Raw genomic sequence first — 17,308 nt, forward strand, 5'->3', positions numbered from 1 at the left:
AAGAAAGAAATTTCAAAGAGCAACAGATTCATAATCTATTATATTAAACATTACCTGCTCCTTTTACAAAATTCACTTTCTATGTATCTTGTAGGCATTTTAAGCCATTCATTTGGAGTCATAAAATGCCTTGAACTAGAAATTCTTGGGAATCTGGAATGTAGTTGGGCCTTCTCAACCTCTTTAAATTCTTTCATGGTATATAGTTTGCCTGCAGGAAGATTAGTAAACTACATTAGCTCCCTTACTGGCAACCATTGCTCTAGGGCTTTGAAATTACATAAGATTTAGAAACTAAGTACCAGTCTCACACTGAAGAAGAGTTCGTTTTTCATCATCCTTGTCATATTGTGCTTTCTTCAAAGGATCATGAAGTGGTGGAATGATAAGCTATAAGAAAAACATTCATTTAGGACTGGGTCGCAAATTTAATTATTAAATATATGTGTGTGTGTGTATAATATTACTCATTAAATACATTTAACTCATTACAAAGAGATGAAGGCACTCTGGTGCCTTTCCCAACAAGGCCCTCTGGCTAAGGAGGCAAGACTAGCTATTGTTTCAAAGTATAGGTTCAATCATCAAAAATTCTTTTGTTATCACATATTCCTAAATTAAAAAATTATTTCCATGCTCAAGAGAAAAAAAATCTATATATTCATCTTAATTAAGAAATATCCATAATCAACAATAAGTTATGCAAAACAGCCAATATGCTATTTAAAAGGTAGATCATCTGTTAACCAAGATATTAAAAGTACTAAATCTATTTTTTTTTTAATTTTATTTATTTGTGTGTGTGTGTGTGTGTGTGGCCAGCTCAGCCCACCAGGGGGCGGGGCTGGCTGGCATGTGGTGCTGGGGGATTGAACCGTGGTCCCTGTGCTTTGTTGAACTTGTTCTAAGTAGATGCTTTAGACCACTGAGCCATCTCACCAGCCCACTAAATCTATTTTAATGGGCAGTGTTATCAAAATAATTATCCACAAGAAAACAGTATTTGGCCACAGTCATCTTCATGGTCTAGCCTAGTGTGTGAAATTCTACCACAAGACTAAAAAGTCATTTACATGTTTTATAATAATGAAATTTGTTTTTCTGGGACAGTTACATAGCATGAATTTTAAGAAACAGTAGGGGTTGGTGAGATGGCTCAGTGGTCTAAAGCACCTACTTAGAACAAGCTTAGCAAAGCACAGGGACCGCGGTTCAATCCCCCAGCACCATATGCCAGCCAGCCCCGCCCCCTGGTGGGCTGAGCTGGCCACACACACACACATAATTAAATAAATTAAAAAAAAAAGAAACAGGAATTTTAAGAGTTAATCAGACTGCCCTCTAGAATTTTACTTTCAAATAAGTTATAAAGGAAAAACAAAAGTTATGAAGCAAGTTACTTATAAAATAATAAGAAAACATTAACTTGCTTTCAAAAACAAGCCAGGGTTGGGGAAATAGCTCAGCAGCATAAGTGCTTACCTGGCAAGCACAAGGTCCTGAATTTGATCCCCATTACAAAAAAAAAAAAAAAGCCAGAAGGCAACCACATAGCTCAGGGGATTAAAGTGCCTATTTAGGCAGACAGAGGGACCAGAGTTAGATCACTGGCCTGCTATGCTGGCCCCGCCCCGGGGGCACACTGTGACGGTCACTGAAACTGGGCGTGGTACCACGTGCCTATAATCCTAGTACTTGTGAGACTAAACACAGGAGGATCACTACAGGTGCGATCTGTGTAGTGAGACCCTGTAGATCCTGTACTAAATATATATAAAATAATAATAATAATAATAATAATAAGTTAGGCATGGTGACACATGCCTGTAGTCCCACCATTCTTGAGGTTGAAGCAGGAGGATCTTGGGAGTTTGAGACAAGCCTGAGCTACAAAATGAGCTCAAGGCCAGTGTAAACTGCACAGCAAGACGCTTGTCTTAAAAAGGAGAGAGAGAGAGAGAAAGAGAGAGAGAGAGAGAGACAGAGAGAGAGAGAGAGAGAGAGAGAGAGACTATCATTTGCAGGTATTTCTCCATGACCTATTCATATAGAAGTAGCAAATCAAATTTTACATTTAAAAAGAGAAGCATTACTGGGGATGGTAGCACACACCTGTTATCACAGAACTGGAGAGGCTGAGGCACAAGGATTGCTGTAAGTTCAAGGTCAGTCTAGGCTACACAGTGAGTTCAAGGACAGTGTGGAGTACATAGCAAGACCTTTGGAGTTTCGTTGCACTCTAAGTGACCTAGAAGTCTTATGTTAAGGGTGGGGCTTCAGGAAGCTGAGTGGATCATCAGCTGAATGTACTGTTAGGAGCTAGGACCTGGTTGAAGGTGGGGCACTGGGAGCAAGCTTGGAAGGGTATATTCTCATCTCTCTCCCTTCCAGTGTCTCTGGCTCTCTTGTTTGCTCTCTGTGTGCTTCCTGGATGCCATGGATTGAGCAACTTTATTCCATCACACTCTTCCACCATGATTTCTTCCTTGGAACCACTCAACCATGGACTGAAACCATGAACCAAAACTAAACCATTCTGGTATACATTGTAGCTGTCAGATATTTTGCCCCAGAAAAGTAAAGCTGATACACTCTTTTTAAAAGCATTACTGAATTTTTAAGGAATCATTAAATGACAAATTATATTTTAGGGCTGCTCAAAAAAAAAAAAAAAACAAAAAAACCCATACTATCAGAGTTACAATAAGAAACGCACCTACCTTCAGGAAGTTGGGGTCTTCTTTTCTCATATAAAAAGGATCATATTCTTTTGGATCATAATGCTCTATAAAAACATTTCCCTAAAGAAGGAAATAAAACCACACATAGAAATAAAAGGTACAGGGCTGGTGAGATGGCTCAGTGGTCTAAAGCACCTACTTAGAACAAGCTAAGCTAAGCAAAACATAGGGACCGTGGTTCAATCCCCCAGCACCACATGCCAGCCAGCCCTGCCCCTGTTGGGCTGAGCTGGCCACACAAACACCAAATAAATAAATAAATATTTTAAAAAAAAGAAATAAAAGGTACATAATTAATTTTTAGCATGCCAAGGCTCAAAGCAAATTCACATTTTCATTCATATGCTTCAAAGTGGCATCAATGACAAATGCAAAAGACTAAATTTGTGATTAAATTTGATTTATTCAAATGTATTATAGTGATGAAAGGAATCTACTTAAAAGTTGCAAGATTTTAATAAAGAGTACAAGAACACCAAAATATTTTAGTTTTCTTCCTTCCATTTTCAGTATTAGAGCCTCATGAAAGCACTCTACTACCAAGCTCTGCCCCCGCCTGGTAATGTGTTTAAATGCTTACTAGTCAAGTATCTCCCATTTTTTAAAATATCAGAACAGAAATATTTGATAGCTTTGTAAATCAAGTTTCCAAAAAGAAAATATGTCCAAACCTAGAGTCCAAACAGTATGTATGTGTGTGCGACTAAGGACGGAACCCAGGGTCTTCACAAGTAGCTACATCCCCAGCTCCTTCTGTTATTTTGAGACAGGGTCTCATTAAGTCACTGTTTCCCAGGCTTGTCTTAAACTTTAGATCCTTCTACCTCTGCCTCCCAGAATGCTGAGATTATAGATATGTGTCTGGTTATACCAGGCTGAGTCCAAATTTCTTACATCAGTAAATAAAATTAACACTTTTATGAGGAAAATGGTTCTAAGGCACACAGTTATGCTTATACCTGACCCTCCCCCTCCATCCTTTCCACGTGCCTAGGATTGAAGACTACTGCATGCTATAGCAGGTATAGATTTTGCACACAGAGGATGAGCTGGCTATCTAGACGAGTAAGCACTAAACGAACAAAAATATTCCTAATTCTGGGCCGGCCTGATAGCTCAGCAGACTAAAGTGTCTGCTTAGGCAGATGCAGGGATCAGGGTTTGATCCCCAGCAAGCAGTGCCGGCCCCACCCCCAGGGCATGCTGAGACTGCTATTGAGACTGGACGTGGTGGCACGCGCCTATAATCCCACTACTTGGGAGGCTGAAAACAGGAGAATCACTATGAATCTAATCTGAATAGTGAGACCCTGTAGACCCTGTACTAAATACAAAAAAAAATGTAAATTCATAATTCTTAAACCAACTAAAAAAGTATTAAATGATCTTAATACCTTTTTATTTCCGTATTTTAAAAAACCATCTAATTCTTCTTGTCTCCTTGTCTTAATCTTCTTATATGAACACACTTTGTCTAGAATTTCCTTGTGGAGAGGGTCTGCCACAAGGTGAGCCCATCTTCTGTGTAATATCTCCTTTCTTCTTGTACTCAGGAAGTCATGATGTTGTAAGTACCTATCTAGGTCCTAGGAAACAGTGACAGAAAAGATAGTATCTTACTTCAAAGCTTTCTTGTCTTAAGAGCTTCTTAAACTTTCTAAGTTTATGTTATTACTAAGAACTACTCACATGATACACTTATTAGTATAACTTATCTGTTTTGTCCTTTTTTTTTTTTTTTTTGGTGGAACCGGGGATTGAACTCAGGCCCTTAGGCTTGCCAAGGAAGCACTTATTCTACTGAGCCATCTCCCTGGCCCTTAGTATAAATTATCTGGTTTCTACTATTTGACACACATTATGCTGGAAACAAATACACAAATAATTGAGACAGCATGGCTGCTTCCCCTGGAAACCAGTCTACATAAAGAACCTACTTAGGCAGAGCACAGTGACCAGGATTCGATTCCTGGCTGTCCCTGCTGACCCCGCTGATCCTGTGGGGGCAGCAGGGCACTGAGATGGTGGCGACTGAGACTGGGCGTGGTCCTGTAATCCCAGCACTTGGGAGGCTGCAAATAGGAGGATCACTATGAGTCTGATCTGTATAGTGAGACCATGGTAGACTCTGCACTAAATACCAAAAAAAAGAAAGAAAGAAACCAGTCTACAAAACAGGAGAATATGTCTTGAAGTTCACAGTTACAAGGGAACCCAGCAATTTCACTCCTTAAGTATAAACCCAAAAGAATTAAAATAAAGACTCAAATAGATATTTATACATCAGTGTTTATTGGTGCATTTGTGAGAGCCAGAAAATAGAAACAATCATCTCTATCAACAAATGAGTACAAAATTTCAGTTCGTGGTGACAAAAAAAATTTGCAGACAGGTAATGGTGATAGTTTCAAAGCATTGTGAATGTAATTAAAACAATGAATGGTTGGCCAATGAATGATGGCATACACATGTAACCCCAGCACTGAGGAAGCTGAGGGGGGAGCACTGCCATGAGTCGGAAGCTAGTCTGGACTACAAAATACTGCCTAAAAACAAAACACAACAAAAAAACACTGACGGTACACATATGGTTTAAAATAGCTGGGCACAGGCACCTATAATCCCAGCTATTTGGGAGGCTGAGGAAGATGATGCATTCAAGGCCAGACTAAACAACTTAATGAGACTGTCCTCAAAATAAAAATTAAAAGGATGGGATGTAGCTCAGCAGTAATGTCCCTGGGTTCAAGCCTTAACACTGTAAAACAAACAAACAAACAAAAAAAAGTATTATGCAGCATACAACAGGGAATTCCAGTCCCCAAGGACAAGGACCCATACCTGTCCACTGTCTGTGAGGAACCAAACCAGAGCAGGAGGTAACAAACACACAAGCCAAAGGCCGAAGAGATAGCTCAGTAGAATAAGCACTTGCCTGGCAAGTGCAAGGTCCTGAGTTCAATCCCCAGTACTGCAAAAATCAATAATTAAATAAATAAAATAAAAAACATGCAAGCCAGCTGAATTTTATCTGCAGTTATAGTGGCTCATCATTATCCGAATTACTGCCTGAGCTCCACCTACTGGCAGATCAGCAAGGTGTCCAATTATCACAAATTCTTGTGACCTTCACACATGAGGGATCCTCTGTATAAGTGCTAATGCCTGTGATCTGAGGTGAAGCTCAGACAGTAATGCCAGCATTGGGGAATGTCATTATTTTTTTTAATTTTATTTATTTATGTGTGTGTGTATGTGTGTGTGTGTGGCCAGCTCAGCCCACCAGGGGGCGGGCTGGCTGGCATGTGGTGCTGGGGGATTGAACCGCGGTCCCTGTGCTTTGCTAAGCTTGTTCTAAGTAGGTGCTTTAGACCACTGAGCCATCTCACCAGCCCGGAATGTCATTGTTATGTATTTCAAACAAACCTTAATAAAAAGAAGACACTAAAAAAAAATTTTAATTTAAATCTTTAAAATTCCCCACACCCAATTCCCAGTCTGTGGAAAAACTGTCTTCCATGAAAACAGCCCGGGTGCCAAAAAGGTTGGGGACTGCTGGTATACAGTATATATTTCACCACAATGAACAAAATGATTTAATTTTTTTATACATGTATTTATTTTAAGTAGCAGGAATCAAATTCAGAACCTCACATTTGCCAGGCAGGTGCTGTATCACTAAGCTAAATTCCCTGCCCCAAATCATTTAAGTTTAAAAACTGTCAAAGTGGAGGCATTTTGGCTGGACCTTAAAGAATATGGAGTTTGGCGAGCACAAGGTCCTGACTTTGATTCCCAGGATCAAAAATAATAAAATAAAATAAAGAATGAGGAGCTAATCAGGGAGAAAGGGGATGGCATTCTATATATAGTTAAATATTTCTGCTTACCAGTGCGTACCTGATAGCTAGCCAGGTGTTCTGATCACATAGCTTAAAGATCTACTCATTCATATGACTCAGTAGAAACCAAACTTGGATGAAAAAACAAATGAGAATACCTTTATACTGTAGCTGTACAAGGAATTCTCCCAATATGTAGAAAGAAAAGTTCATCACTCTCAGAGATCCCTTAAGGTTAATCCCAGGTACTAATGAGTATTTTTAATTCTACTGCCTGAATTTTATTGAAAAATGAAAAAATTAAAATGAAAAAAATAAAAATTAATGTTCTAATTGAGATACATTTGTACCCAGCTCTTACCTTAATTACATGATTTTCTCTATGTAATATTAATTGAATAGCTGCATCTGTATCCTCTTTAGCTAAGGCCTAAAAAGACAGAATTAAACTTTAAAAATTAAATCTTGAAAAACTTAAACTATTAGTACCATCAAACCTGAAAAGTTCTCTGGAATTTTTTCTACTTCTTTAATTCTGTCTAAAAAAAAAAAAGAAAAAAAGAAAGTACACAAGTGTTCTTAGCGGATGTGGAAGAGTAACTTAGTGTGAAAGTGCCCACCTAACATGATTGAGGCCCTGGGATCCTGGGTTCAGTTTCTAGTACTGTGGGGAGGGGGAGGGCTGGGGTGGGATATGTTCATAGCAGCAAAAACCGGAAACAATTCAAATACTCATCTAATGATGAAAGGATGAACAAAATGTAGTATCTATACAGTGGGTATTTGGCCATAAAAAGCAGTGAAGTACTCTTAGAATGTCTCAAAATATAAGGACTGTACAAAAAAAAATTTAGGGGCTGGTCAGATGGCTCAGTGGTCTAACGCACCTACTTAGAACAAGCTAAACTAAGCAAAACACAGGGACCGCGGTTCAATCCCCCAGCACCACATGCCAGCCAGTCCCGCCCCATGGTGGGCTGAGCTGTAAAAAAAAAAAAAAAAATTTAAGACTATACTAAATGCTGGCTAGACTATATGACAACTGTTAACTCTTACGTACTGTTAGTGGAAATGTAAAATATTGCTTTCTATTAACTTTGGAAGTTTGGCAGCTTTATAAAAAACTAATTTCATTTGCTATATGACCCCATCATCTCAAAACTAGTATCTACCCAAGAAAAATGAAAGCATATGTCCATCCAGTGACATGTGCAACAGCTTTTATTTATGATGACCCAAAACTAGAAACAACCCAAAAGTCCATCAGTAGGAGGGGCAAATTGGGATATACCCTTAAAATGGAATAACACTCAGCAAAAGAATTAAATATTAGTACATGCAACATGGATGAAATGCAAAATAACTATGATGAGAAAAAAACCAAAATAGAAAAACAGAATGTATTCTGTCAGATTCCATTTACATTTAAAAAATTTCAATGCAAACTAAAGTGATGACAAAGTGGTTGCAGGAGATAAAAAAGGGTGTCCTACAAAGGGACATGAGGAGAAAACACAGCAATCAATAGATGTTCCTTATTTTTATTTGTGGTGATGGTTTCATGCATGTATACATATATCAAAACATACCAAATTGTACACTAATATATGTAGTTTATCATATGCCAATTATGGCCTAACAAAGCTGTGCAGGGAAATGAATTACAATACAGCAAATCAAACTTTGGGCAGTGCTGCTAAACCCCGTACTTCACGAGAAACTGTTGGCTTTATTAGATTTTTCTAATCTAATAATGTATAGATACAGAATCAAAACCTGTAATTTCTGTAATTTTAGGAAGCTAAAAAATGAAGAGCAAAGTAAATGGTAACGAATAAAGAGAATGAAATAGAAACTACAGGAGAAAAATAACAAGTAACACAAGCTTCTCCCTGAAACTACCTAAGTAAGAGCCTCAAAATGCAAATGGTACCTCCATAAAAGAAAGCGACCCGGGCTCCAACCGTTCTCTGGTGCTCTTGAGCCTGGGAAGGGTGCCAGTCACCAAATCATCACTTTCTACGTTTTTCATTGTGGTCACAAGTAACAAGACCCCTACAAAAACTAAAAATCAGCTTAATTATTTTGTAATGAAATTCACAATCACTGTATTTTCTTCTCCGCTTCATAATCAACACGGGGGGAGGGGCGGCAGGGAGATGGCTCAGTGGAATAAGAGCGTCCCTGGCAAGCGCAAGGCCCTGAGTTCAATCCCCGGTTCCGATAAAAAGCAGCTAAGTCCGGAAGCAAGCGAGTGGGGGACGCTGCAACTTCGAGGCCACTGAGGCACTGGCTGAGGGGCTCAGGAGGGAGGGCGGGGGCTTCCAGGCGGCAAGTACGGGTCCCGAAGCTCTGGAGTCGCACAGCCCTCCCCGGGGCCTGCACCGAGGGCGTGCGCGCCCGCCACAGCACCCGTCCCTCTCACCCGAGCAGGGCGCCGGTCGCCGCGGCCGGCCCTCCGCTCAGTCCCCGGGACCAGTCTGTAGCCGTCCGCGCCAGGCGGGGCCCGGGCTGCGGGATCGACGCGCCAGCCCTCAACCGGAGCCGGTCGCCTCGGAACGTGCGAACGCGCGCGGCAGCGTCTCCGGGACGCATCCCCGCGGCCCCCGAGTCCGCGTGCGCGACCACGCGCCCCGCCGGCAGCGGCGCCTGCGCCCTGGGCGGGTCGCCGCTTGGGTACGCCGCGGAGGGCCCCCGCTTCCCGGTGACAGGCAGCTGTCACAGCCAATCACGCCGCCTCCGCCCGGCCGTCCTGTGTCCCGCCCCGCAGAGCGTGGGCTTGGGAAGCCACGGGGGCTCTTTTGTGTGCGGTAGCCCTAGTGGCCGGAGTGACCTGCTCCGGTGACCCCGACTCTCAGTCCTGTGGCGAGGCGTCTGCCCTGCTGCATCTCTGCTGGGGACAAGTGTGGTGGCAGCTGACCTGAGGACTGACCTGGGGGACGGCGCTTGGACTGGAATGTTGGCTTAAGTTCTTAGAGGTGTCTTCCGTCCCCTGGGTGTTGGTCGTTGGTCGCTGGCCGGGAAGGGTGCGTGAAGATTCATGAGCTGCGAGTCACCATGAGCTCTGGGTCTCCATCCTTCCTGGTCTGGGATTGTTTCGGTTGATTGGTCGGTTTTTAAAATCCCAGGTAATCCCGCTGGAAACTTGACAAAAATAGAAAATTAAAGCAGATTTTCCACTCAGCTTCATAAACCACTCTGGGTGTTCTAATTTCACCTTGATTCTGTTTGAGTATTGGTGAACACTAGATAATGGGCCACGATTTCCTCTCCCTCGTTCCAAAGGACACCCTCAGTGAAATGGAAACCGGAGTGTCTTGGGAGCTTTTGTATTCTCCTGCTTTTAAGAGGTAAGCCGAGTGGATGGCTTCAACCACAATTCCCCTTTCAGAGTGGAGGGAACATGAGCCAGTTGCAGAGCTTGCTGTTAGATACCCTCGTGGGGACCAAGCACGTGGACAGTGCAGCCCTCATCAAACTGCAGGAGCGGAGCCTGAGTGTTGCAACTCCAGGATTTAATGTAAGAAAAAACAAATTCGGGAATAAGGCTTTTAAACGATTTTTTTTTTTTTAATTTTAAAAAACGATGCTAGCTGGGCGTGGTGCTGCACATCTTTGATCCCAGCACTCTAGGAAGGCTGAACCGGCAGGACCACTGTGAGTTTAAGGTTCAAGGCTAGCCTGGGCCACACATTGAGACCCTGTCTCAATCTAAACAACAACAAAAACTGTTGTACCCTGTCAAAATTGACTCCATTTTGTTGCCCTTCTAACCTCGCTGAGTTCCTGTTCTGTATGCACCGATCCCTCCCAATTCCTCACCCCTTGACTGCCAACTCAAATTCCTCCCAATGCCTCCCAATTCCCCACCCCTTGACTGCCAACTCAAATTCCTCCCAATCCCTCCCAATTCCCTACCCCTTGACTGCCAACTCAAATTCCTCCCAATTCCTCCCAATTCCTCACCCCTTGACTGCCAATTCAAATTCCTCCCAATTCCTCACCCCTATGACTCAAGCCTTATGATATCTGTTCCCCAAACTTTATCTCAATGAACTCTGTATGACTGCCAACCCAGCACCTTCACCCAACAGGACCACCCCATGAACTAATGACCCTGCCACTTCTTCCTCTCCACCCCTCCCCTATTTCTGCGGTTTTCAAGCTTAAATACTGCACCTTGTCAATGCTCGGTGCGCCTCTTTGCACCTTGCATAGAGACCGCCACTGGGTACCAGCTAAAATAAAGTGCTTCTTTTAATTTTTGGACTTGCCTCATTGTCATCTGATTTTTGAGTTACAACAAAAATCTGTAGTGAATTGTTTTTAGGTTTCTGGGCAACATAATCTTGCAACTTAGTAGTTATAATAGAAAAGCAGCCATAAACAGTAGGCAAAAGAATAGGTGTAACTATGCTGTAATAGTACTTTTTTTGAGATAGGCTCTCGTTTTGCAGTGTAGGCTGGCCTTGAAAACATAGCAGTCCTCCCTAAACTTCCAGAGTGCTGGGATTACAGGTGTGCACCGACACGCCCAGTTTAACACTTGAAACTTGAATTTCATACATTAGGCCCATGTCATAAGGTGTGGTTCTTCTTTTGATTTTTTTCCCCCATCCATTGAAGAAAGTGAAAATCATTCCCAGCTTTCAGGCCATTAAAAAAAAAAGGCAGCTGGGGGCACAGAGCCTGCCTGGTAAGTGCTAGGTCCTGAGTTTAATCCCCAGTACAAAAAAAAGTAGCTGGTCAAATTTGGCCATTGGCCATCAACCATCAGTTACTGATTCCAGGTCTATTTAATCTATAGGTTATGCCAAGTGATGTCCAAACACTTGTGAATGGATTTGCCAAAAACCCTTTGAAAACCCGAAGAGAAGGACTATATTTCAAGGAAAAGGACTACAAATGTGTCCGGGCAGATGACTATTCTCTTTATGCTAAGAGTGTGAGTGTTCCAGATTGGAAGAGAGCTGGCTAAAAATTAAGAATTTCGACTTCTATTTTCTTTGCCCCTCCTGATCTTCCCCTAAAACAGATTAAGCTCATTACTGCCTCAAGGCACTAAGATAGCATTCTAGTGCCAGGAGGGCATATCTGAAAGAAAGTACTATGAAAAAGCCTGGTGCTGACAAATATTCATTGCAGGATTAGTCAACTGAACTTTGCTGGAACTATCACTTTCCAGTACAATCCACCTTTCATAATCTATTTTCTATTCTAAAAAAAAAGTGATATAGATTGAATATTCTTTATCAGACATGTTTGAAACCCAAAGTGTTTTGGGTTTTGGAATATTTGCATACACATGTACATAACTATATATCTTGATAATGAGACCCTAGCATAATCATGAAATTCATGTTTCATATGAACTTTATGGTATGACATAAAAATAGTTTTATACAATATTTTAGTGTGCCTGCATTTTTACTGTTGGTGCTCAAAAAATTTTGGATTTTAGAGTATGTCAGAGGTTTTCTAAATTTTTTTATGTTTATTTTTTTCCACTTACATAAGAATTTTATTTATACACACACAAAAAAAAACTCAGAATGGTCCTTAAGCATATGAGCTAAAACATGAGTTGGACTGTGGACAATTCCCCCCAGCATTTAGAGAAGCAGAGGAAATGTATCAGGCTGCCAAATGTTCTTTTTTGATAAAGGAAACAACTACAAAAGTTTTATTTGCTCAAAGTAACCAGTGCTATAGATGCAAAATAAACAAAACCCAACAACTTCCCCAAATACTACTTTTAAAACTGACATATTAAACTTGATTTTCATTAGAATGTTTTTTTTCCACACTAGTAAATCAAAACCAAGACCCATCACATATATATATATATATAGATATATATATATATATATATATATATATATATATAAATGATGTGAGTTATTGAGCTTCATCTTCTGGACAAGAATGCCAAGTTAGCCTCTCTTCATAAAAAGCAATGACAAGTTGAGGACATTTCGTATTTGCCTCTTTTGCCAGCACCAAGTCAGCCTCATCTGAATCTTTCCATTTCATGCGAAACATCAATTCTCCACTACTATCTGTGGCTCCAGTTGATAGTTCAGGATCAAGACCTCTAGCAAAACCTCTAGGTTTGTCAGTAGCATCTCTTTTTTTTTCTTTGACTTGCTGTCATCAGATTCACTGTCAGATAAAGATTTTCTTTCTGTACCATCTTTTTCTTTACCAGCTTTTTGCGAATTAAGAAATGCTTCAATTAACTCTGGACAATCTAAATTTTCTTCAGGTTCCCATGTATTGTCAGCATCTGTAAATCCCTTCCACTTCAGAAAATACTCCACCTTCCCATTCACTACACATCAGTCCAGCACTTTCTCTACCACAAACTCTTCAGGTTCTGCTTCTTCAACTTCTTTAATTTTTCCAGTTTGTTTCTTTCCCATTTCTTGCAATGTAGTTTTATTGGAGGCCATTTTTTACTGCAGACTTGAAGAGTTCACCACTTCGGATGCTTGGTTGCGGGTCTGCAGTCTCGGCCTGCGCACCTGCAGCTCCACTCACAGGTTTTTGATTGTTTTTTTTTTTAATTAGGGATTAAAAAATGTATAGTGTTTGTGTATAGTAATGTATGTGTATCATTACTGTAAAAAATGTATAGTAATGTTTAGTGTATCATTACTGTGCTTAAAAAACTTTTTCTTGGTTCTCTGTTACCTGTAAGGAGCTGGACAGTCTATACTACGAGTTAGGCACACTTCCCCATACAAGCTTAATGCCTCACCTTACTATTGAGAGAAGGGAGGCTTAATGCTGGTTAAATAACTCAGAAGACAATGGAGATTTTAGAATTTGGGCTCAGGGCTGTCCAATCCCAGGACATATTGCCTTCACATTACATCATTTGTTCTTTTGAGACATGGGGAATATTATATTACAATCAGAAAATTTGCATAGTATACATGCTGTTCTTACAACAGTCTAAACCATTTTCAGGAAAGACAACATTAGGAAATGGTGAAAAATGTGGCTGGAAGGTAACTTCTGGTTTTGTAGTTAGGACCAAGAGCAGAGCAATTGGTTTTACTCTTCATCCAGGAGAAGACTGGTGTTGTTGTTGTGAAGACCCACCTGTATCTTCTGGTGGCCACTTACACGGCAGGGATGTACCCAAGCATCTGTGTGGAAGCCACAGAGAAGCTGGGTAAGTTTCCCTCCAGGTGCCTGTCTTTATTCCCTGTGGCAGTCAGGGCTTCAGACTGCAAATGACAGAGATCCAACTATGACCAGCTAGAGGAAGTATATCAGTCGCCTTGCCATCACTAGGAGCAGTCACCCCAGAAGCACAAAAGAAGAGAAGTCCACTGTGGCCCAGTTTCTGAGCTTTCAGTCCACGGTCAGTCGGCTATACCAAGGCAGAGACATCATTGTAGAAGAACAATTGGAAGAAAGCTGCCTCCTTCAGGGCAGCCGTGAAGCAGGGAGAGAGCGAGCCTGTGCTGGCAGCTTCAGCTTCCTGGTTGTGTTGCATCTGGGACCCCATCCTATAAGTTGGTGCCATGCACACTTAGTGCAGGTCTCAGTTTGCCAGTGTCTCTGAGAACATCCTCACAGACACACCCAGAAGGGTGATTACTGGCCGCCTCCTCTCTCATTCCCTCCCATCCCCCCCGCCCACTTTTTTCTGGTTTTTGTTGTTGTTTTCTGAGACACAGTTTCACTATATAGTCCAGGCTGGCCTCAAACTCATTTTGGGGTGTTTTTTTGTTGTTGTTGTTGTTATTTGTTTTGGGTTTTTTTTTTTGTTTTTTTTTTTTTTGTACTGGTAATGGAACTCAGGACCTTACATTTGCTAGGCAGGCACTTTTGCTGCTGAGCTACATTTCTGGCCCTGACCTCAAACTCTTGATCCTCCTATTTAAGCCTCTCAAGTTTTGAGTTTCTTAATCAAATCAAGTTGACAATCGAGAATAACCATCACAAGGAGGGAGGAGAGACTTATTGGCAGGGCATTGCAGATGCTTATATAACTACTCCATAGACAGGATACAGCACAAAACGCAGGGTATAGCAGATACCATGGATGGGAACACTGCAAGGGCTGACTTACCTCTGCCTTTAAGTAGGTTAGCTTTGCTGTGTCCTATTGCAAACCACTTCCTTTCCTGGCTGGTATGGCCAACCAAGCCTCCCATCCAACTCTCCCCGCTAATTCCTCCTAGGACCCTGACTTGCCAATTCTTGGGTCATATGCTCTGCAGGCATGGTAGGCTGGGGAGCAGCAGGAAGCAGACTAAAAAGCAGAGCTGTAACTCTAGAGGGTCAAAACCAGGAAAGACAGTCTGTCTTCCATACCTCTCCACATGCCATGCTCTCTGCCTGTGATATTTTCCCCTTCTGTCTCTGCCCCTTTGGTCCTGCCTCTGGGGGGTGCTGAGATGGTGGCAATTTAGACTGGTGTGCGCATGTAATCCCAGCACTTGGAAAACTGTAAACAGGAGGATCACTATGAGTCTGATCTGTGTAGTGAGACCCTGTAGACCCTGCACTAAATTAAAAAAACAAATAAATATATTACTGGGTCATATAATATTAAGTGATAATATGTTGAATTCTAGATCCTTTGTTTTAAAAAACAGGAAAAAGCATATTTTGTGACTTATTTTTAACATTGTCATGGAATTATTGAAGAACTACAGTTTTTCCTTGAATTTTCTGTGACTGCTCTGCAAATTGAAGTTGGGAAAGACTTAAGTCTCTCTAAAGCAGGGCTGGAGAGACGGCTCAGTGGAATAAGCGCTTCCCTGGCAAGCGCAAGGGCCTGAGTTCAATCCCTAGTTCTGCAATAAATAAATAAATAAATAAATAAATAAATAAATAATCATCACTTCTCTGAAGCCACCCACATTTGGTGGTCTCTTCATTTAAGAGTTGCTGCATTGTATAAACCCATATGCTAGAGAAGTGGCCTGTGTTTAGAGAGCTACTTCATGGTTTTGACAATTTGTTATTCTCAAAAGAATTTCATGTGCGACCCTATTGCCAAGTGTGTAACATAGATGAATGAGGGAATGATTCAGATTAAAGAATGTGTCTTGCAGTTAACTTTTTTTTTTTGCGGTTAACTTTTAGTTAACTTTTTAGGAATCTACTTCTGTGATTGCCATCTGTCATGACTGCTAAAGGAAGGCAAATTAAGTAATATCCAGCAGTTAATTTAAGAAAAGAGAATTTTTGATGAGGGGAGTTATCAGCTTCCAAAGTTCTCTGATTGATAGCTTGTTAACAAGTGGAGTGTGATAATCCATTTTAAACCTAGGTCTTGGAATACACACTGGGGAGGAGGGAAGTGGGTTCTTTTGTTCCCTGGGAAGCTGCTCCCATCCTTTTTCCTTTACTGACCATGTGTTCCTTTATTCAACAGAAGAGTTGATTCATCCTTTAAAGCAGCTCAAATAATTTTTTTCTTCAAGTAAGAGATTTGAGGGGCTGGGAGATAGCTCAGTGGTCCAAGGTCCTGCCTGGCAAGCTCAAGGACTTGAGTTTTATCCCTAGTACTACATGCTATGCTGACCCCCAAACTGGTTGTGCTAGTGTACCCCTGTAATCCCAGCACTGGGGAGGCTAAGAAAGGAGGATCGATACAAAGCTGAACGGCATAGTAACACCTTGTATCCAATAAATAAAGAAATTATTTTTAAATAAGGGAATTAAATCCTTATTTAATTCAGTCTTTTCACTGAACAATGTTCTCAGTTTTTTGGGTTTTTTTTTGTTTTTGTTTTTTTTTTTGTTTGTTTTGTTTTTGTTTTTTCATTTTGCAACAAGGCCTCACTAAGTTGTTCAGTCTAGCCTTGAACTTTTATCATCCTGCTTCAGCCTCCCAGAGTTCTGGGATTACAGGCATGCACACTACACAGATTCAGATACCTCTTATGTGGCGTTCATTATTATGAAATATAATTGATTTTCGTATCTAGGCATCTCACCTACTATGCAGTGAACTCCATGGGGCAGGGATGGTCTCTAAACTCTCCTGTCATCCTGTGTCTCCTGTACCTACCACACAGTAGATATCCAGCACTGCCTATAGACTAATGAATGAGTGAGCAAGTGAATAGATTACACTGTAATATTGATGTACTACTCATAAATAATAACCATGTTGCACTTTCTTACAGGAGACTATCTAAGAAAGAAAGGAAATTAAGACATCAGAAGAATATGAAAGACAATTATTGTAGAAGAATTACCTTATTTTGTATTTGAAAAACAGGCAGATAATACAAAAATATAAGGTTGAGTTAAGAGAAATTTTTCTTGTTTCCAGCTTTATCACCTGTAATTTGAATTAATGTATCAGCTTTTTCCTGTGTCAGTCACTGGCAAGCCGTGTAAGAGCACTGATAGTTTCCCATACAAGTCTTTGGCAGTCTCACCTTCCGGAGGGTTATCCCAGACACTTGTTAGATATCCTAAGATACAAGGCTGTGGGCCCTCTATCCAGACACTGTTTATCTCAAGGCTTTAAAAATGAAGTAATGTCTTTCTTTCTTTCTTTCTTTTTTCTTTTTCTGTAACTAGGGATTGAACTCAGGCCCTCGCGCTTGCCAGGGAAGCACTTATTCTACTGATCCATCTCCCCAGCCCCAAGGTCTTCTTTCAGGGCAAAGCACAAACTTGCTTACTGCTTGGGATGAGAGGGGGAGTCCCTGAGCTCAGTGTCCCCTCTTCTAATCCAAGTCATGG

At 41.1% G+C, this 17,308-nt stretch overlaps 2 protein-coding genes across 12 annotated transcripts in view; one reads left to right on the forward strand and one right to left on the reverse strand.

The window, feature by feature from the left end:
• The window catches only part of LOC101577654 (protein FAM228B), a 24,723-nt gene extending 15,135 nt beyond the window's left edge, over positions 1-9,588 (reverse strand). For 3 of the 9 annotated variants that reach the window (XM_023711139.1, XM_023711136.1, XM_023711138.1), the window contains exons 1-7: positions 9,009-9,176; positions 8,517-8,647; positions 6,945-7,013; positions 4,136-4,327; positions 2,721-2,801; positions 303-390; positions 55-211 (exon numbers count right to left, since the gene is read on the reverse strand). In XM_023711139.1, the coding sequence (XP_023566907.1) occupies positions 55-211; positions 303-390; positions 2,721-2,801; positions 4,136-4,327; positions 6,945-7,013; positions 8,517-8,615 (686 nt within the window). In that variant the 5' untranslated portion in view covers positions 8,616-8,647; positions 9,009-9,176. Of the gene's footprint in view, positions 1-54; positions 212-302; positions 391-2,720; positions 2,802-4,135; positions 4,328-6,944; positions 7,014-8,516; positions 8,648-9,008; positions 9,177-9,515 lie in introns of those variants that run through there. The other 6 variants (XM_023711137.1, XM_012513885.2, XM_023711143.1 and 3 more) reach the window with 6 other exon arrangements.
• Positions 9,352-17,076, forward strand: Pfn4 (profilin family member 4). 3 transcript variants are annotated; one of them, XM_004627453.2, is made up of 5 exons: positions 9,352-9,711; positions 9,975-10,103; positions 11,391-11,528; positions 13,658-13,763; positions 16,741-17,076. In XM_004627453.2, exons 2-5 carry the CDS (start codon positions 9,987-9,989, stop codon positions 16,767-16,769), a joined length of 390 nt encoding a protein of 129 aa, XP_004627510.1. In that variant the 5' UTR covers positions 9,352-9,711; positions 9,975-9,986; the 3' UTR covers positions 16,770-17,076. The 3 variants fall into 3 exon arrangements, with proteins under 3 accessions (XP_004627510.1, XP_023566912.1, XP_023566913.1); XM_023711144.1 differs by lacking the exon at positions 16,741-17,076 and adding an exon at positions 15,984-16,046; XM_023711145.1 differs by lacking the exon at positions 16,741-17,076 and adding an exon at positions 15,984-16,046 and having other exon boundaries at positions 9,352-9,453.
• Positions 17,077-17,308: the final 232 nt, after the last annotated feature.

The sequence above is a fragment of the Octodon degus genome, unplaced genomic scaffold (assembly GCF_000260255.1).
Source record: "Octodon degus isolate 3935 unplaced genomic scaffold, OctDeg1.0 scaffold00019, whole genome shotgun sequence".
Lineage (NCBI taxonomy): Eukaryota > Metazoa > Chordata > Mammalia > Rodentia > Octodontidae > Octodon > Octodon degus.

Bases quoted from the DNA above. Each gene is read 5' to 3' on its own strand.
- Pfn4 (XM_023711144.1), top strand. From the start codon at position 9,987: ATGAGCCAGTTGCAGAGCTTGCTGTTAGATACCCTCGTGGGGACCAAG. The intron at 11,529-13,657 runs GTGAGTGTTCCA...CTCTTCATCCAG, and splicing joins ATTCTCTTTATGCTAAGAGT to GAGAAGACTGGTGTTGTTGT. The intron at 13,764-15,983 runs GTAAGTTTCCCT...TTTATTCAACAG, and splicing joins GGAAGCCACAGAGAAGCTGG to AAGAGTTGATTCATCCTTTA.